Genomic DNA, 21,847 nt, shown 5'->3' with positions numbered 1-21,847 from the left:
AGGAGCCCATCTGATTGTTTCGCATCACGTTTCTAAATGTTTATCAGCTTTCCTAACCACACCTCTTAACCTACTTGTATGGCATAGTAGAGAAAATATGGTTTTATTGTCTTTTATGTTTATGTACTTACCTCCAATCGTAAACCGAATATGTATATGTTAGGCCTGAGCTGTAGAGGCCATATCAAAACTTTCAGCATCCCCTCTGGACAAGGGTTTCTTTCAGACATTTGTATTCGGGAGAGTAGGGGGCAATTAAAACTTCCAGGTGGCACTTGAAACCTCGGGAGAGGGGGGGGGAGCAATTGTTAAAGTATTATTATCTATATAAACTTTTTAAAATTTCTCTGGGAGGGGGAGGGGTAGGTGGACGTGCTCGGATGGTGGGTGGGTAGGGGGGGGTGATCACTTCCTGGGCTAAGAAACTAGGTGATGTGCGTAGTCTCCTGTGGGGGGGGGTCACTACCTGGACTAAGAAACTGGGTGATGTGCGTAGTCTCCTGTGGGGGGGGGGGGGTCACTACCTGGACTAAGAAACTAGGTGATGTGCGTAGTCTCCTGTGGGGGGGGGGGGGTTCACTACCTGGACTAAGAAACTGGGTGATGTGCGTAGTCTCCTGTGAGGGGGTCACTACCTGGACTAAGAAACTGGGTGATGTGCGTAGTCTCCTGTGAGGGGGTCACTACCTGGACTAAGAAACTGGGTAATGTGCGTAGTCTCCTGAGAGGGGGTAACTACCTGGACTAAGAAACTGTGTGATGTGCGTAGTCTCCTGTGAGGGGTTCACTACCTGGACTAAGAAACTGGGTGATGTGCGTAGTCTCCTGTGGGGGGATCACTACCTGGACTAAGAAACTGGGTGATGTGCGTAGTCTCCTGTGGGGGGGGGGGGTTCACTACCTGGACTAAGAAACTGGGTGATGTGCGTAGTCTCCTGTGGGGGGGGGGGGGTTCACTACCTGGACTAAGAAACTGGGTGATGTGCGTAGTCTCCTGTGGGGGGGGGGGGGGGATCACTACCTGGACTAAGAAACTGGGTGATGTGCGTAGTCTCCTGTGGGGGGGGGGGGGTTTCATATCCTGGACTAAGAAACTGGGCGATGTGCGTAGTCTCCTGTGGGGGGGGGGGGGTTCACTACCTGGACTAAGAAACTGGGTGATGTGCGTAGTCTCCTGTGGGGGGGGGGGGTCACTACCTGGACTAAGAAACTGGGTGATGTGCGTAGTCTCCTGTGGGGGGGGGGGGGGGTTCACTACCTGGACTAAGAAACTGGGTAATGTGCGTAGTCTCCTGTGGGGGGGGGTCACTACCTGGACTAAGAAACTGGGTGATGGGCGTAGTCTCCTGTGGGGGTTCACTACCTGGACTAAGAAACTAGGTGATGTGCGTAGTCTCCTGTGGGGGGGGGGGGGGGTTCACTACCTGGACTAAGAAACAGGGTGATGTGCGTAGTCTCCTGTGGGGGGGGGGGGGGGTTCACTACCTGGACTAAGAAACTGGGTGATGTGCGTAGTCTCCTGTGGGGGGGGGGTTCACTATCTGGACTAAGAAACTGGGTGATGTGCGTAGTCTCCTGTGGGGGGGGGGGTTCACTACCTGGACTAAGAAACTGGGTGATGTGCGTAGTCTCCTGTGGGGGGGGGGGGGTTCACTACCTGGACTAAGAAACTGGGTGATGTGCGTAGTCTCCTGTGGGGGGGGGGGTCACTACCTGGACTAAGAAACTGGGTGATGTGCGTAGTCTCCTGTGGGGGGGGGGGTCACTACCTGGACTAAGAAACTGGGTGATGTGCGTAGTCTCCTGTGGGGGGGGGGGTTCACTACCTGGACTAAGAAACTGGGTGATGTGCGTAGTCTCCTGTGGGGGGGGGGGGGGTTCACTACCTGGACTAAGAAACTGGGTGATGTGCGTAGTCTCCTGTGGGGGGGGGTCACTACCTGGACTAAGAAACTGGGTGATGTGCGTAGTCTCCTGTGGGGGGGTCACTACCTGGACTAAGAAACTGGGTGATGTGCGTAGTCTCCTGTGGGGGGGGGGGGGGTTCACTACCTGGACTAAGAAACTGGGTGATGTGCGTAGTCTCCTGTGGGGGGGGGGTCACTACCTGGACTAAGAAACTGGGTGATGTGCGTAGTCTCCTGTGGGGGGGTCACTACCTGGACTAAGAAACTGGGTGATGTGCGTAGTCTCCTGTGTTTTATGGCTGTACAAGGTCGATTGAGCCCAATCTAAACAAGGTCGTTACTAATTGCCGGCTCACGAGCCCGAGTTTTATGACAGACATGCGTCGAAAAGAAACGGGGCTGGAGTAGAAGTGATGACGTCAACCAACAGGTGCTCAGATCGAGGTTAGGGTCGTGGAAAAGAAATCAGCCGAAGCGAGAGTATGTTTTTGCTGCAGAAAAAGGAAAGTTAGCTCAACTACTCTCTCACTCTCGATCTCTTACTCTCTCTCTCTCTCGAAGATCTCTCTTATGTGGATATTGCCTGCTCTAGAGTTTCTTTCATGCATCTCTCCATACCACCCCCGCCCCTCACTCACACACAATCTCCATTTGAAAAGATGCCTGAAAAAAAAGCACTGATAGCGGGGATGAAGAATCGAGTATTTACCTCACCTATTACCAGACTCACCTCTCATGCATTATTTTTTTAATTTTTATCTTTCTAGAATATATTATGAAGTTCTTAGTCTAAGTAAATTGCTGGGCATGCCTTAAAAGACTAGCCCCCCCCCCCCCCCCACCCCAAAAAAATAATTACAACTATTGCTACTGTTAGTTTAGATTCACTTTACCGAAACAGGGATGATAACTATTCAATCCTTTTTGTAGAAAAAAAACATTTTTTTTTTACAATTTTTTAAAAGTCCGATGTATAATACTGTGTAGTGTAGTCCATCTAGACAAGTAATTTTAACATAGATATATGTTTAGAGATTGAAATGAATTCTCTTATAATCGATTTTTAAAATTAGAGCTATTTCTGAGAATTAACATATATATAGATTTTGGCCCAATAGGCAAATTTTTAACTGGCTTTACTGAGTGAATATATTCTCCTAATGTGGAGAGCAAAGTTTGACCTTCCTGTTGAGTTTGTTGACAAAAAAATAATACTGGCTTTTTGAAGTATCAGATCTAATAAAGATGCCGTACAGCTTTCGAAAACCTGAAAAAGTTCGAGATGTAACAAAACTAATTCAAAGGTTCAGAAATTGGCTACTTAGTGTAAGTTAAAATTTTTAAAAATAAGTTTGTTAACTAATATTAACTATTTAACTAGGCCGGCCCTAACTTAGCTAGGCGGCTAGGGTGTCACCTAACCTAAGCCGTAAGCCTAAGGAAGGGCTAAGATTTTAAACTTCATTATTGTTCAAGATGACTTATTTAAACAATTAAAAACTTCATATATATTATTTACCTTTAATTTGATATCAATTTTATTCATCAAATTTAATCGGTAGCCCAGAAAAAGATTTGTGAAAAAATGTTTGTTTTTAAATGGCTACGATGATATGACTGATTTTCTTTCAGTGATACGGTGGATTCTTTTTTTAAGAAGTGTTGTCATGACGTGATTGACCATTCACTGTCATTCAGCAGAAATGTGTTGTCTGCTAGATTTATCCCCATTCAAATACATGGCGGGCAAAATGGGCGCGCTTAGTTTGCTGTTGTCTCGATCAAGTTATGTTTTATAGGTTTCGTTTTTTACACTGCATGATTTTTAAAACATTAATGACATTAGTTTAGTAGAAAGCAAGTTATAATTTTCTATAGTGTATCATATTTTTGAGTAAGTTCACAACCGTATTAAATTAAGCAGTTCACGTTTTGCTTACTTTTTTATGTTCTGCTCGAAATTCTCAGCTATTAGACCAAAAGAATGTACAAATGGCAAGTTTGCACCAAACACTAATCACCCATTGTTAAAACTAAGTTGAATAATACGCAAAAATAACGATTTTAAGTATAGATTTCTGAAATGACCATGAAACATTGTTTTAAAAAAATGGAATCATGGTATCATCATTTTCAGCTGTCATCATTACCATGATGATGGTAAAAAAAAGTAGGTCAAGTGACAGGCTACCATAACTATAACTTATTTATATAAAAAAATTATTATAATAAAAATTATTAAAGTCATTGCTGATGAGTGAGGGTAAATTAGTAAATTATTTAATAAAATGGGAAATTCGAGATATACCTGCGGAACGACGGGTAAATAGTAGTTTTGCTTGCTACCCCTGGAGGCGTGGCTGGTTGCTAACATCAATATGGCGTCCACACCGGATGCATGGTTTCCGACGACTTTTCATCACCGTTCCAATGACCTTCTTAAATTACATTTTAAAATGTTTACCACATGCAAAAAGGCAGGGTTTTCATGTTATAAAAACAAGTTATAGATCTAGGTGGCAGGGCTAAATATGCCAGAAAAAGCATTTTAAAATTTGCTTTGGAGAGTGAAGGCTAAATTTTAAAGTTGGTGTCATTAAAAAAAATAGAACTTTTAAAATATCAGCCCGGCGAGTACAAAAATGATTTGAAGATTGTAGAACTATTAGGTTTATCAGTCTATAAAAAAAAATCAAATATTGTATGCCACTTTTTTATAAAACACTACATTTGAATGACAACCATTTTTTTTTAACCACATGATCGCTATTTGGTTGATCACTAGTGAGGAACTCTGGTGCATAGTCAATTAAAAAGTCAAACCCATTCGTGGTTTGCCATGGCCTCAAACAATGTAAGAGTGATATAACATAGGCTGTTATAGAAGGGTGTGTCATGCCATAGCTGTGAGGGACAATAAATATTAAATTTAGTAATTTAGTTTAAAACGAACTAAAAACCTCAAAATTAGTGCCTAATTGCTCTAATTGATTAAATATGGATGTCTATTATTCAATGATCATGTTTAAATTGAAATTTGAGGAAATTTTAGACTTAGTGAGAAAATCTGGTAAATAGCGAGACAACAAGGAGAGGCAATCCCCCAGTATGGCGTTGGCTATTATTCTGGAATGGTATAGCACTAGTATAGCAGTAAAAAGTTATTAAAAACAGTAAAACAATGGTTTAGTCTGTCAGGCTATTTGGAAGTATTGTAAACTGTTTCTCCCAAATCTACTTGAAATTCTATTGATAGTGGACCACTGAACTTGGTTTTCTTTAGTATCAGCACATTTCAGTTGGTGCATGGAATAGGAGAAGTACAGCTGACCCGTCCCACATCACTAGCAATACCATACAACAGCAGGCCTCACATCACAAAAGATTTCTCCCAACACACACACACCCCCCCCCCCCCCAGTCATGTGGTCTGACCTATACCATTTCTTTTCCCTAGCATGAAGAAACAAAACTTAACCATAGGTATGAAGGCTATCTTGCTAAAAGGTAAGTCTATTCTTTGATCAGCTGTTAATACTGTTATTATGAGAAGTTAATAAATGAAAAATACTTAATGCATGTTTTTTACAATTAAGTTCAATTTACAAAAAGTGAAGTTAACTGAAGTGTAATGTCAAATCATGATAAAACCTCAATAGTTATGAGATGTTTCAAAATGTGTTCTGTTGAGTCGCTTAAATTGGTGTATGAAATAAGTAAGCATAGAAATGAAAATAATGCATTTGTCATGTTCTGCATGATAAAAAGTTCTTTAAAAACTGATTTCAATCTCATTGTTTTCATTTAGAACGCAGCCCTTGCCCAACCTCCCTCCTGGGGTGTCATCAAAACTCTCCAGTAACTACTACTGTACTAGGGATGGGCGTCGTGAAGTTCAGCCACCTACCCAAGTTTTTGATGCCTCACAAAAACAGCTACAATCTGGGTAAGTACTAAATCCTTATTGTACTAAATAACAAGTCAAGAAACAGCTTTGATGTCTTGACGAGATAAATACAGGAACATTGTGGTGTATAACTGTAGTATTCTTTTTTTTTCTATGGGTTTTCAATTTCATTAATAATGTAGGCTAAAAGTGTTTTTTTTTGCCTTTGTTGCTATTAAGGTTAAGAATAAACTTATAAAGTTTAGAGCTAAGTTCCAAATGAGCTGCTGTACTGGTGGGTTGTTTTTTTATTTATTTTTTACTTTTGTGACAATTTGTTAGATACACAAAACTATTTGTTTAATTCTTTAAGCAGAGATGTAGCGTTTGGTAATTTTTTCCAGTTAAATTTTCACACGGCATTGCATTTGAGAGAAATGTTGCTATGCACATTGTTTTCAGCACAGAAATATTTTTTCTTATTTAATTTCTATTTATAAATATTAACCTTGACTGTTTTTCCTTTCACCTACAGTGAGGTTTCAGAAGTAAAAAAAGCTACATTACCAGGCTTTCAATATAACTGGAGCACTGGAAAAATTGAATACCCTAAAGCATCTTAACATGTGTATAGACAATATTCAAGTAAATACTTACTTAGTGCTAGGATTTCTGATGTGTTAACATTTGGTGTGACGTGAATGTCATCATAAAATTTTTATATGTGGATCAGGGGTCATTATACAACTTGTAAAAATATTTTATAAACAAAAAGACCAATCCGAAAGTGTATTTGGTTTGCATAAGTGATGGCATGTTTCAAGCACAAGGCAGATATTATTTATTTTGTAGATGGTTTGTGATCTTGTGTTAACAAGTGAGAAATAAATAATTTAAAGTTCTATTGATCCTCTATGTCACACCTTTGTTTATTTGTATATAGGCTACTTGTTTATTAAATCTAGTTCAGCTGTCAGGAGTTGAACAACTCAAAATATAGTTAAATTATCCTATTCACGTTCAACAAGTTGACAACAGATGTTTTGTTTTATGTCTGAACCAGACAGGACAATAAAAACTGTTTGATTAAATTTTTAATTCTGCATTGGTTTTATCATTGATTATATACAATGTTTATTTATTAGAACATTCCTTTAATAGAACAAATAAATAATTTACAAATCCACATTTTAAAAAACAATTTTAAAAGATTTTAAATAATGTATTAGCAACAAAAATAAATATCTCATGATCGCTACAAAAGTTTAAAATTTTAATAAGCCAACTTTTTACACTGCAGAACTACAGTCTGTACAAAATTCGAATGTTATAATTTAAGGGAGAAAATGGTACTATCTGGTTGGTGAGTTGGCCTAACCTGTCTTTTGTGAGTATTGCTAAAGAAACATAAATGATTCATCACAGCTTAACATTTAAGCTGAATAATTTAAACACATCACAGCATATATAATATGCTTATCCTACACACCCCTTGAAAAAAATGTAATAAAACACTAAAAATATTTTTTTCTTAATTTCAAACTAGAAATTTTTTTATTTAGTGTTTGTAACACAAAATAAAAAGTTTAATTTAACAGCATATTTAGAACATTAAAAGAAAAAAAGCATACATTTCATTTCAACTTAATTAATTGGGAACTAAACATAGAAAATTTGTTTTAAAAAATATCCTATGTAGAGTGTGGACCCAGCATCTACTCGACATCTTCCTCTTCTACAACTTCTTCATCTTCTGCTTCCTTGTCTTCACTATTTTCTGCAGAATCTGTGGCACCAGACAGCTGACTTGCTAGTGATGCCTTGATGACCTCTTTTAGTGCCTCCTCCTACAAAACCAAATCAGTTATACATCAGTATACATTTTAAAGCATGTTCCTATATAATTAGAACAGTTATAAATTATCAATCTCTAGGGCCTCTTACAACACAGACCAAATGCAAACTTCTCTAATTCAATTACCACTTTAATCATATACAAATAAATATTTACATTGAGTTCAATACTAGTCATCTGTAAACATAGAGCAATAATTCAAATATATTTTTTTAAGCAAACAACACAAAATAATAAATATGTGATTGATGAAAAGAATTTTAAATATTTACCAGATATCTCAAAATAATTTACAAATGGAAAGAAATTTTTATGTTATCAGACATCTTAAAATGGTTAAATTAAATGGGACTATTTAATTTTACCTGATTCTCAGGTGGCTTTGGCATACAGCGCAGCTGATAAACTGTGACCTGGCCATCACTGTCCCCCACCAGCAAACACTGAATGAGAAGTAAACAAGTGCTTATATCAGGGGATAATTAACAATCTTAGTATATAAAAGCCTATGTGCGCACTTCTCTCTCTGTTTGAGACACTTTGTCCAAGGTTATGAGATTAAAATTGTCAACAATAAATGTAGAACTCATAGAGAAATACTTATGTTCAGAACAATGTGCTGGCTATACTGAATGTATAAACAATTTATTTAAAGTGGGTCATAAAAATAAAGACATTCAAATGTAAAACATTTAATTATGCAACTTGAGAAGTAATGTTATATTTTTAAATTAATTACAGATACAGAAGATAGTTCTCTTCAAAGCAAACTTAGCATCCAATTCAAACACGGACAATCAAGGGAATACTTTTGTCAACCAAAAATAAATGACCAGTTTCAACAGAATTGAATAAAATTAAGGCACTGTTTGGGCGTTCAATAAGGAATTGGTTTTTTTTCACATTGGTATTTCCTCTAAGATCGTAGAAACACGCTACAGTTAAGCCAGTAGATTTAAAAAGTGATGAAAATGTTTATGTAAACAAACCTGTGAATTTTTACTAAACAATACTTTAGTCTGTTTAGCTCCTGAGGTTGGGGTAATGGTGTAGACTGGATCTAACCTAAATAACGCAACATCAACAATTTTTTTTTAACCGGTCAATCGAAACTAATATGATTAATACCTCATTTTTAATGAGTTAGCCAATAAACTAATATATAATATCTGTGATTTAAAATAATAAAATAATTGTTTTAAATTTAATAAACTAAATATCAATAAAATAATTATTTTTTTGTAACAATAAAATAATTGCTTTAATAAACTAAACTAAATGTAACTTCAAAACCTAATTTAGTTAACTAAGAAAACACATTTTATTCAATATTTATCAAGCAAACATTGGGTAAGTATAACAATGTCAGTGTGTTTGAGGCCATTTGTTTTCAAGAGTAGCTAATCCAGCATGACAACAATACCACAAAAAAACTATTTCATCCACCCAGAGTTTAAAAGGAACAATTTATTGTTAATTATGTTGCTAGGATATGTTACAAGTGTTACTGACGTGCTTTGAGCAAGATCCCATACTTCAACTGCACCTTCATTCACACAGGCAAATACAGTGGAAGACCATGGTGACCAACAGATGTCATTCACAGCTTTCTGTCAGAAAATAATAACAAACATTTGTCAAAAAAAACAATTTTTTTTAGCAATGTTATGTGATGAATTAAGGGACGGAGTGGTCTAGCGGTAGAGAGCTGGACTGCTAACCCGTAAGTCTCAAGTTCGAAACCGGGTTCAAGTCAGTAGACCGTCCCTGAGTCCACCCAACTCTGATGGGTACCTAACTCACGTTAGGGAAAGTAAAGGCGGCTGGGCATAGTGCTGACCACACTATCTCTTCATATGCCGAGGTCACAGAAACAAGTAAACTCTACTTCACTTGCCCCATAGACCGTCAGGTTTGAAAAGGGAACTTTACTTTATGTGATGAATTGAAAGAAAGAAATTTATTCAAACTAAATAAACTTTGCAGTCTGGAGAGTTCCTTCCTTTTAAATGTTTATTGTAAAAGTTCATGTGAACAACAACTCTTTTTAAATTAAGAAATATACACAAGTGGCACATTACAGCTTTTTATTACACTTACCTTAGTTTTAAATTTAACTTTTAGCTAATATTTATCCTTTTAAAAGTTAAATTGATGTTAAAAATTGTGAAATATTTCCAGTGTAAGGTTTTTAAAATATGTTTACAATCCTTACTGTGCAAGAATGAAAAGAGAGAATATGCCTAGTCTTGTCCTGGTGCCAAAGTTTTATGGTCCAATCAGCGCTGCAGCTAAGGAAAATGTCCTCTACAAAGGGTGACCATTGAATGGAATACACGGGTCCCTGTCAAAGAAAAAAATGTATTCATTTGTTAATTACTTCAGCAAATACTGAATGTACCATAAAAAATATATTAAGTTATTTCACTAGAGTTAAATTTAATATTTTTTTTAAATGACATAGGATATTATTTATTTTTTTCCTTGTTTTTGCACACTATACTACTGATTAGTAACAGCAAACCACCCAACGTACTGTATGACCTCGATAACATGTTAGATACTGTAATTTACTGAATGACTTAATAACTTAATGACAACTTGTATGACCTGGATAACTTTTTAGATAATGTAACTTACTGAATGAATTAATAACTTAATGATAACTTGTTGTATGACCTTGATAACTGTAACTTACTGTATGACCTTGATAACTCTCCAGATACTGTTCATTGTGGGAACAGGAACACTTGTGAACAAACCCATCCTCTGTCCCTGCCAGGTAACTAAAGCAGAAAAATTACTTCATTAAAAGCAAAAATTATCTCCCTTCCAAAAATTAAAAAAAATATTGTGTTTAGAAAATCTAAAGAAATCACACATTCATGTAACTGAACTATACTGTTTGGGCACAAGACCTACATGTTGGAGTCAAGCTGGTTGAAATCAAAGCACATTCCTCCAGCAAATCTTGAAATGAAAGCTTCGCCTTTCTTCTCCCGTGCTCGTCCAGCTATCCTGGTTGGCATTTTTTTCAGCTTCATAACATCTAGTTGTAAAACATAACAAACCATTCATTAAATTATTAATTAACCATTAAGCCTAAGTAACATTGTTGGGTTAAAGCAACGATATTCCCCACACTCATGACAAAAGTTTTACAGAATTCTACCATAACTTTTGCAGCAATATTCCCCGCACTCATGACAGAAGTTTTAAAGAATCCTACCGTAACTTTCAAAGCCTTTTCTAATTGACCACTGCGTGACACGCCCATCAGTAGAGATGGAAATCAGCACCTCGGCACTTTCTTCACCTGCACCCCGTTCTTTCTCAATCCACCTCAGCTGCCAGACTGGTGCCAGATGTTTGCCAGGGGCAGTGCTGGGCATCATACAATAATCTCGTTAATCTTATGACATGAGACAATAATCTCACTAATCTTATGCTGGGCATCAAACAATAATCTTGTTAATCTTATGACATGAGACAATAATCTCACTAATCTTATGCTGGGCATCAAACAATAATCTTGTTAATCTTATGACATGAGACAATAATCTCACTGATCTTATGCTGGGCATCATGCAATAATCTTGTAAATCTTATGACATGAGACAATCTCACTAATCTTATGCTGGGCATCATACAATAATCTCATTAATCTTATGACATGAGACAATAATCTCACTAATCTTATGCTGGGCATCATGCAATAATCTTGTAAATCTTATGACATGAAACAATAATCACGTTAATCTTATGCTGGGTACAAACAATAATTCTTGTTAATCTGATGACATGAGACAATAATCTCACTAATCTTATGACGGACACAAAAAAATAATCCCATTAATTTTGTGCTAGACTTGAAACAATCTCATTTAATGCTACTCTGAGCATAATGCACAAATACAAGGAGAATAGATTAAAAACTCACAAACTGTCTAAAACAGGTTCTACTAGTGATGATTTTCTAACATTGTAAACTGCTATACCTCCATCATAAAAGCCGACCTAGAAAACAAAAAGTTTAAAAAATCATAATTTTAAGAATTTATTAGTCAATAATTTTAAGAATTTGTTAGTAAATAATTTTAAGAATTTGTTAGTCAATAAACGAATGTATTTTACTCTCCATCTTACTGCCTAATCAAATTTTCAAGTCCACATACATATCTTTAAAAGAATACTTCTGCTAAAACATTATAAAAGTGCTTCCTTTTGGCACAGATATACAAAGCAACATTGAGCCTGTTGGACTGCTCTTTATATAACTGCTTCAAGTAAACATATATATTTGACTATATTTTGACTATATATATATATATATATATATATATATATATATATATATATATATATATATATATATATATATATATATATATATATATATATATATATATATATATATATATATATATATATATATATTCCTACTTGACTAATATTACCAATGAAAGTAATTGTTGAAAAATCTTACTGCTAGAAAATTAGGATTTGACACAGAGAAGTCCAAGGCTGTCACCCCCACTTTTGAAAAGTAGACTCTCTCTGGGAACTGTCAGGGGATAAACAAACATGTAACAACAAACATACATCTGCACCACTACAAGGCTATTGGAACTAATGGAGAAATATAAGCTATGGAGATGAGGCCATACCTCTGGGTTCTTTAAACACCAGCAACACACAATTCCTGGCTTTTGACCTGTGAACTCAAACTGTCCATACCCAACTGCTAGAAGATCCTGAGCAGAAGTTAATTTAATTTAATAAAATTCTGAAATATTTGTTTCCATTTCTGATACATTTTAGTTGGGTTTTTTAATTATTAATTTGTATAAACAGTTATAAGTTAGATTATTTTTCAAGATAGGAAATCTATGTTTCAGGATTAAAAGTGTTGACCAAATAATTCTTTATAAGACATATTTTCGATAGAACTTCCATTGAAGACGCTGATAGTACAGAGAGGCTTATAAGAGAAACTCAGTAAAGTTATATTTTTAGATGTTGAACAGTTAACTGTTTAAATAATAAAATACATGTATCTCTATCATATTACCTTTAATATCAATAAAATAAAAATTAGTGCACAGATATTTAATGAAACAAGTTAATTAAACAAAATTTTATTTAGTGCCCAGATTTTTTAGTGAGTCAGGTAATTCCCAATTTAAAACAAATTCTCACAGGGTTTTTCCTGTTCCAGGCCATGCAGCTGATGTTCCTCCCTTTAGTCACATTACATGTGTAGGACCAGAGTCTGTCAAGGTTTGGCCCTACATCGTGGACTGACATTGAGTCTGAGGCACCTGTTTTTTGAGAATCTTCAAAAAAGAAAACAAAATAATTAAAGTTTTAAAAAAATAGCTGAGAGAATTCCATAATTCAAATACATGTTGATGTAAACATTTTAATTCAATTTATAGCATGCTAGTTATACTAAGAGACCAGCGTTCAAATGGATTTCATCAGTGATATTTAATTGAAGTTAAAATTCTAAACAAGTTTATTTTAATAGAATAAAAATATGTAAGTTACAACACAACTGTACACATTGAAGACAACATGTATCATTTTTTTAAATTGTCTTTTAGAACTTGTGCTATTTCCAGTTTCACATTTTCAAGAACTTTAATATATATTCAATTAAAAAAATGACAATTAATAGGTATTTATTATATAAAAGAAAGATATTTTTACATTAAATTTTTTATGAATGCAATTGTTATGTGCACATATATAACACTAACAAAAAACGCCACTCTACCCCAAATAATGTTGTATAACTATTTCATAGGCCAGCACCATATTATATAAGACATTTTGAAACACTGAGTAAATTTTATTAAATTGTATCAACTCATCATCAATGTTTTGAAAACAAGAATTATGAAAAACTCCATAAAATATAGTTTTAATAAAATGATAAACCAACTCCCCTTTTCATGTTATATCATGTGCACAACCCTGAACATTGATAAATAAATTTCAGTTAATATATATAAAAAGCACAAAATGTAACAATTTAAAAGACTTGAAACAAAATTTAAACAGAAATGAAAAAGTGCTAAAAGAACGTGTATAGACCTCTTGACCGCCTAGCTTCAACTGTAACTAAAGTATGTACAAAAAATATATATTTGTTATTTATAGTTACAAAATAATATATTTGTAAAAAAAAATATTATTTGTAATTTACCATACAATTTAATTACATCCAAATTCAAATCAAATTAAAATGCATTACCATTTGTCAGTGGTTGAAATCCTCGATAGAGTGCTTGCTTTGGCTGATAAGTGTTCAAATTTATGATTCTTTCCATAATAAACAAATGGTGTAAAAATTCATCTGACTGAAAAGAATTACAAGAAAAAAGTTAAATACCTTTGATTATTTTAAGTATTTCTAAGAAATTACAATGATACTATTATTTCTTTGGGTGCATTTAAAAAAAAAAACTGCATCCATGTTACAAATCTGCATAACAAATTAACACTTAATTAGCTAGACTTACCATTACAATAGAATCCCACTCTTTTTCTTATTGCTTGTCTTAACACATAATTAGCTACTTACCATTATAATAGAATCCCACTCTTTTTCTAATTGCTCGTCTGGAGTAAGTTCTACAGCAATCTCAAGGCTATAATTCAGTTCTGAACCAATTATAGATGTATTTCTGCTAAATGCTGAAATGTGTTTTTTAAAAAGAAGTATTTTTAGCAACTTATTTTTAACTGATTAGTCATTGTTGCCTACAAGTCAAATAAATTTTCCTTACATTTTTCCAGTTGATGGAAACTTTTTTTAGCAGTTCTGGCTTCAGACTCTACATTCTTTAGATCCAGGGGGGAGCCTACTGGCGCTGGCGTTGGCGCTATATCATCTTTGGGACTGAGAGGTCGGCTGATTGTACCCTCCTCATCCTCTGCTTCTTCTAGAGCTAAGAAAAATTGTGTGCAATTGTTAATAATATTGACAATAAATAAAATGCATCATTTTTTAGTAGCATTTTTAAAAATGTTCTTCTAGCTTTTATTATGATTAGTACTTTCATATGCTAAAATTATTTTCAGAATAGTAAGTTAAGCTGCTAATTTTTTTCATTATATAAAAGGAAGTTTTATTTTACATGTGCATTATACTACATATCAATTTGTCTTCAAAATTAAAGGAATATTTTTTTTTATTTAAAAATTGTATAATACTTAGGGGCTATTGATAAATGTCATCTAAAAGAAGTTTCAATTTCAAGTAAAGTTAACCTTGCAGTATAATGTTCAATGTAGCTTACAACAAAGGAAACAAAACATAATTTTAAATTATTATCAGAATGTAACACATTAAAAACAACTGAATTAAGAACACCTTTAAAATAAAAATGGCCTAAAGTATGGAAATGTGTTGGGTATACAGTCTACTCTGATTCCAAAATAAAATTTGAATTATTGTTTTAGGTAAACCAAAAAAAAAGAAAACAGTTGCAATGTCCCAGTCTCCTGTGCAATTTATTTATTCTATGACTGTATTTGTTTTGAATCATGTTTATGTTTCCTACTATGTGATTTATTTCTGTTATTGAGTGTCTGTATTTTGTAGCTGTGGATGTGATATTTTTTTGAGCTGCCACATCAAAGCATTGTAAAGTGGTTGATGAAAGCAAAAACCTTTACTGTTCAAGTTGTGTTGAATTTAAATTTGTGCAAGAAAATATGTCAAATTATCTTACTATTTATCTTCCATTTTCTTTTTTTTTAAAAACAGAAAAATTTTCTTTTTGTTAACAGTATGCTATGGGTGGGGAGGGGGGCAGGGAATCACAGACATTTTGTGACCTTTTACCTAACAAAACCTGTGACTTATCATAACTTATCCCCCACTCATTTATAAAGCAAGGACACTATTTAAAAACTAAGTTTAATTAGGACCCACAAAAGATGTATTTAATCATCTCTCTTGAAGATTATAAGGTAAACAGACAAAGTGTAACAAAACAATTTTGAATGAAAAAGCTGGTAAACAAAATTCTATTTCCTTATACCATCTATGTCATCTTCTAATTCTTCTTCAATTTCTTGTTCAAGATTTGCTTCTTCCTCGTGTAATGATTTTTCACTAAAATCTTGAAACCAATTTAACTTATTAAGTTATTATTCAACTTATTAATTTGAAATTGAGACAATGTATTGTAATATTTTAAAATGTAATGAATTGTTTACTAACATTGTATCAATAACAATCACAAAATATTGGAGTAAAAATAACCCACTGAAAAACATAGCAAAAAACCCAAATATATGTTACTTTTAGTTATCAATAAAATTATGAAATTCAATTTATTAAAAGTAATTTTACACAATTGAATAGTGTGTAAAAATTTTATAGTAATAAATCTAGCATTGTCTTTTACAACTTTTGCTTTTTTCAGCAATTATATAGACTGTTGAGAAAAATGCTTTGTCATCATTATTTTCCTACATTCTATACACCCGTTATAGACATCTATGGGTACCCACATAAACAAAATATAGCAAAGAAATATACAAAATACAGAGACCAAATAAAGTAAAGCTTATTATTATATAAATAGCAAACTTATATAATATACAAAATGCAGAGGCAGAATAAAATAAAGCTTATTATTATATTACACACATTATTACATTTGGTTAAAAGATGTTTATTTTTTACCTACCTTTTTTTAATTTTTCCAGAGCATCGTAGGTATCATACATGTCCCAGTTCGAGCATTCTACAGATACAGAATCTGTGTCGATCTTGGTGGTGTGGACACTTTTTAACTTTGGAGGTTCATTGAAAGTATTCATTCCTCGTTCAACGTAGAGGTCATTACCCACACGACTTTTCACAAGCTGCAACAATGAAATTTTCTGTCTGAGTATTTCCATGGCCAGATAGTAGAGAATAAGACTTATAACCCAAAAGTCTTGAGTTGGAATCCTTGATTTGTGTTAGTGGAACGCACCTGAGTCCACCCAGCTCTTATGGGTACCTGACTCATGTAAGGGAGTGTAAAGGTGACTCCACATAATGCTGAGAAACCTATCCCCAGGGGCGTAGCAAGGGGCGGGCGGGGGGTGCGGACCGCACCGGGTGACACCATTTAGGGGGGTGACACCAAGGAAAAAATAGCAAAATATATAGAGAAAAACTTGAGGGGGGGGGGGGGGGGGGTGCAAATCGAAAATTTGAAAGTTTGTCCCTGGGAAGGGTCTCTATGCCTCTGGGGGGGTGACACCATTAAGTGCCGCACCGGGTGACACCCGACCTCGCTACGCCACTGCCTATCCCTTCATATGCTGAGGTCACTGAAACAGGTTAACTCTATTTCACTTGCCCCATGGACTGCCAGGTTCAAAAGGATACTTTACTTTACTTTAAGTAACATGATGACTGCTCAGTTTAGGCATTAAATAACAAAAGCCAATAATCATCTTATCTCTTCAGTGCTCAGAACACATTGGGCCACAAAGCTGCTTATCGTCCCATGCTATTCTTACCTCTGAATACTTTTTGTTGGCCTCAGTCACCAAGACTGCCTCTTCACCTTCATTAGAAACTTTAATGTCTGGCAGGTCAATCATCCAAAAGGTTTCCGTCTCTACCAGAGTTATATCAACAATTTTGTTTAAATCTTCTTCCGTTGGAATTTCTTGGATCTCTTGCCGCTTGTGACGTACCTCTGAAAAACATAAATTTGTACGTGTTATTCATGGAGGCTACCATAAATTCTTGATACAGTATTCTTTGCAATGACTAGAAAGATGCGCAATGGGAAACTCACATTTTTATTTTCTTAAATCAAGCATACATAGACATTAAAAATTAATGACCACATGTACATTGTAGCATAATAAAACACTTTTCCATGAATGTGACAAAATTAAAGTGTATTAGTATAATTAGTTTGTATGTGGGCATCTTTCTGTTTGCTCATTTTTCTGGGAACCATTCTTTGCTACCCTTTTTAACAACACCAAAAGAAAAAAATGCTTGTTTAATCTGCAATAGTAATTGCATATTTTGTAGGGAGATATCTGATAAAACCATGTTCTACAGACATTTTTAGCGCAATTTCCATTATGGAGAATTGCATTTATTAACTCGTCATTTCTGGGAATGTCTTTAAGTCGTATCTCCTCCTCAACGAAGCAATATCGAGGACTAGTTCCAAAAGCAAATATGTTAAACAAGTTCCGAGGATGAACATAGGCCAAAAAAATTCCAGGAATTCCTTCCTGGATTTCCCGGAAAAGCCAAAAAAAACTCGAAAAAATGCAGTTTTTGGCCCATATCTCGGCAATCAGACCACTTAGCGACTTGAACATTTACCAATCGATTCCTGCCATACTTTAGAACAATATTGACGAAGAAAGTTTTCAAAAATATCCTTTCGTTCGGTCACAAAAAAATTTTTAAAAGCGCGACAACTAAACACCCCCTACACGTCCGCATTATTTAAAATTACATTATACATAATACATTACAGTACTATATAGCAAAGAAGGCAGTGGAAGGCGAAGGAAAGGAGGGTAAATCATGTGACCTGGCTGGCTTAGCAGCGAACTGCGCGAGACGCAGGCGAAGGAGGAGGAGCTATGATTTATCTCGATTTAAAATTGTTATGGATAACATAAGGAAATTGCGCTTAAATTGTCACTAGACTTTTTAATAACTTGTTTTTGATAAAGAACAAAATTACAGTTTTTTTTGGTTTTCCAAAAATAGGGACAGATATTTTTTTTTCCTGATTCCTAGAATTGTAGAATTTACTTTCTGTGCTTATAATAATTGTAAATTTAATTCATTGTGGTACTAAAACAAAATATGAAAGATTTTAAATTAGAAACTCTGGAATGCAAAATGTGTTACATCATTTCTTTATGTTGAAGTTTTATTATTACCTGAAAATGTAGTAATATCCGGAGTTCCCATTTCATCAGGTAAGACTGAATCAGAGCCTGTGTCATACGACTGAGTAAACACAGACCTGGTATAAAACAACATAAAAACATACAGCATAAATTTGATATGAGTACGTAATCCACAAACATACTCATTCATAAGCCTATTTTTCCCTACTAAAGGAACAGATATAGTGGAATTACAATGATTGTTTTCAAAGTAAATTCATCTATTTTAAAGTCCTGATTTAATGAGTAAGTTGTGTTAATGAAGCATTGAATTATTAAATAAAAATTGGAATGTATTTTTACTTACCTAGTAAAAGGACCCCCACCATACACACTTGTAACGGCAGTGCCTGTCTGAGTAGCATTTGCGCCATATAGAGAGGCCGATGTTTGGGACATCAAATCTGTTGGCTGTATGTTAGTTTACATTTACTCATATGCTAATAGTTTTAATAGAATTAATAGAATGAAACATGAATGGACAGTTAAAATCTGTAACAATGTGATCCCATATATACATTTACATGTAAGCAGTCGGCATGGGGAATAAGAATGTGCCATCATCACACTACTGGGAGCGGAGTTTGGACTTTAAAAATGTGCCATGAATGAGGTAGAGAGGGAGGGGTAATCAGAATGTGCCATATCACAATTTCATGCTTAAAAAGACATTTTCAAACTTAATTTTTTGTTTGTTTTTTACATTTGTAAACGTAACTTGCTTTATAAATTACAATGAAAATGTGCTAAGGAATCTAATATTTAGCCAGCTTTGATAAAACGTCCGGTATTTTAATGATGTTTTCATGTAAGTTTATTCATTTTTGTGTTGTATTGTATAGAGTATAGACTCCGTATAGAGGCATTGTCATTCTAAGGGAAACAACTCAGTTAATAGTTTCAACATCATCGCCTAAACTGGTTATATACCTTGAAACAAAGGCAACAACTAAATTAATATTTATTGGAATAAAAATGAGCAGTTAGGGGAGGGATAAAATCTGGGGGGAAAAGCGTGACTACATTTTCGGACGACAAATAGCTAAATAGACCTCTATTCTATAGCATCAATGTGCTTACTGTCCCAACTGAACTTTCTCCTAATACATTAGATTGATTCTTTTTCACAGCATTTGGATCCAGTTGAATAAGAGGCAAAGGTGTGACATCATGTCCCGCTTCATCAATAATCTGTAAATAAAAAATTTGAAAGTTTTGAATGCAATAAACCAAAAAACAATAGTTTGAAGTAGGTTTTTATTTCTGAGCCCAAGTTGTACAATAGCAAATATTGGATGAGGAAAAAACACAAGTCGAAGGAATGCCATAAAATTGCCATAGTGCACAAAATGCTGATGTATTGTATTTATTTGTTAAATATACTCAAACAAAGAATGTCTAGTCTTTTAAAGTCTGTTGGCAACATGTAAAATATCTTCATACTGTTCAAAGGATGAATTAATTCATATTGAAAGACTGAATTAAGTTTTATGAAAATTAATTTATGAAATTAAATTGGCACATATTAGTTATTGGCATGTGATTATATGCATAAGTCAAATAAATAAACCAAGCAGAATAGCATTTACAAAAATGAAACCTATTATCTCTGACCTTTTATAGTTTTGTTAGTTTTTCAGCAACATGCTACAAAATTACTTGTTTTTAAATTATTAACTAATTCATTTAAACAATTTTAAGATAGATAAAAAATATAAAACTTTATAAAAGTTATGGTAATAAACATGTGTAGCTATTTACCTGAACTAATGCTTTTTGAGTAGAAATTGGCTTATCTGTACCCACAGAGACCGGAGCTTTTTTCTGTCCAGAGGCTGATGAGAAAACTGTACTCCGAACACTGGTAAATGGCATATTCTTACCACCACTTTTGTTGGCCTTTGAAACTGATGTATTTCTACTTAGTACAGACTCATTTGTCTTACTGTAATAAAAATATATAAATTATATTTATTCTAAATATTGGATTGGTATATTTAGATGTAATGCGACAGAATTTTCTTAAAAATAGAAACATAAAATATCCTCCACAACCCACCCCCAAACATCCAATTTCTCACGACCCCACCCCCAAATATTTTATCCTCACAACACCAATAATGCCTCATCCCACTAAGTGTCCCTTAATACCACCCCATACTCCTCCTAGTCTACCTTTTAACACAACACAGCAAATTTTTTTTCAAAACTATTATTATATATATTTTATATAGGGATGGCATGGTCAGATAGTAGTGTATGCATCCTAGGCTTGAGTCTGTTAGATGTTCCAGAGTCTACCCAGCTCTTATGGGTACCTGGCACATGTTAGGGATTCCAATGCAGCATGGCCTTATTGATTATTGCTGATCACACTATTATCCATCTGTATGCAGAGGTCATTGAAACAGATAAACTCTACTTCTTCTACCCCCATGTGTCTCGGGAACAAACAGGAAAAGATTTTGCAGTCTAGAATGACTTAGGCTGGTTGCAGAAATAGATTATTAATTTATTATCTTATTCTTTATCTTTAATCTTTAACTCTCTGCATTTTATCTAGTTACTATTTTATTTAACTAGGTCTATAATCACTTTTAGAGTAAGAGTCTCTAAGTAGATCTAGTATTAGAAGAATATAAAAGTAAGTAACAGTAGTAGCAGTAGTAGTTTGTTTAGTTTAGTAATCTACTTTTATAGTACTTTCTAAAAACAATTTCTATGAACTTTTTGTCGGAGATTATCGAATACTTTTTTTACTCATTACATTACTCATCATTACTGTACTGTTAGATCTAGATCTATTATCTATTATTTGTGTTAATTGCTAAATCAGGCCTATATCTACGTATTTATCAAGGATGAAACTAATTTAAAAACATAATTAAAACTCACCTTCCACCTCCTGCTTTAATTTTAGTGTTTTTTGAATTAGACATTGTGAAGTTGTTTGGTTTACCATACACGAAATTTGTTAAACAAAATAATAAAGTTATCGCCCTTCTGGCGTTTGTGGTTGTCAATAGAAACAGTACTGTTTAGTAACATTTTTTCTGATTGGTCAGTGTTTACGATAAGTAAAATAACAGGTTCTGTTAAAACTCAAAATATGTTCAACTCATCGGCAAAATAGAAGAGAATCTAATCAGTCAATTATAATAAATGTGCTTTATTATAAATCAAAATGTTTCTTTTAATATAATAAAAATACCAAATGCATTCAGTGAAAATATAGTTCCTCCAATAAACTAT

General features: G+C 34.2%; 2 protein-coding genes across 5 annotated transcripts; one reads left to right on the top strand and one right to left on the bottom strand.

The window, feature by feature from the left end:
* The first annotated feature begins 3,051 nt into the window (after nucleotides 1-3,051).
* On the top strand, nucleotides 3,052-6,891 carry LOC131934770 (NADH dehydrogenase [ubiquinone] 1 alpha subcomplex subunit 7-like). Its single transcript, XM_059290893.1, has 4 exons — nucleotides 3,052-3,233; nucleotides 5,365-5,414; nucleotides 5,716-5,853; nucleotides 6,329-6,891. The coding sequence occupies exons 1-4, from the start codon at nucleotides 3,153-3,155 to the stop codon at nucleotides 6,414-6,416; spliced, it is 357 nt and encodes a 118-aa protein (XP_059146876.1). The 5' UTR covers nucleotides 3,052-3,152; the 3' UTR covers nucleotides 6,417-6,891.
* A 9-nt stretch (nucleotides 6,892-6,900) lies between these two features.
* Nucleotides 6,901-21,601, bottom strand: LOC131934769 (dynein axonemal intermediate chain 4). 4 transcript variants are annotated; one of them, XM_059290889.1, is made up of 24 exons: nucleotides 21,491-21,601; nucleotides 20,357-20,540; nucleotides 19,676-19,786; nucleotides 18,903-19,006; nucleotides 18,587-18,672; nucleotides 17,183-17,364; nucleotides 16,357-16,534; nucleotides 15,703-15,783; nucleotides 14,443-14,604; nucleotides 14,238-14,350; nucleotides 13,908-14,013; nucleotides 13,748-13,774; nucleotides 12,848-12,984; nucleotides 12,316-12,402; nucleotides 12,135-12,212; nucleotides 11,589-11,665; nucleotides 10,878-11,032; nucleotides 10,571-10,697; nucleotides 10,347-10,434; nucleotides 9,864-9,992; nucleotides 9,161-9,258; nucleotides 8,638-8,713; nucleotides 8,014-8,091; nucleotides 6,901-7,640 (listed from the first exon to the last, which is right to left on the bottom strand). In XM_059290889.1, the coding sequence occupies exons 1-24, from the start codon at nucleotides 21,532-21,534 to the stop codon at nucleotides 7,509-7,511; spliced, it is 2,640 nt and encodes an 879-aa protein (XP_059146872.1). In that variant the 5' UTR covers nucleotides 21,535-21,601; the 3' UTR covers nucleotides 6,901-7,508. The 4 variants fall into 4 exon arrangements, with proteins under 4 accessions (XP_059146872.1, XP_059146873.1, XP_059146874.1 ...); XM_059290890.1 differs by lacking the exon at nucleotides 13,748-13,774; XM_059290891.1 differs by lacking the exon at nucleotides 15,703-15,783.
* Nucleotides 21,602-21,847: the final 246 nt, after the last annotated feature.

The sequence above is a fragment of the Physella acuta genome, unplaced genomic scaffold (genome assembly GCF_028476545.2).
Source record: "Physella acuta isolate Inbredline_101_S28 unplaced genomic scaffold, ASM2847654v3 ptg000117l, whole genome shotgun sequence".
In the NCBI taxonomy this organism is placed as follows: domain Eukaryota; kingdom Metazoa; phylum Mollusca; class Gastropoda; family Physidae; genus Physella; species Physella acuta.
This window is presented reverse-complemented; position numbering and strand designations above follow the sequence as displayed.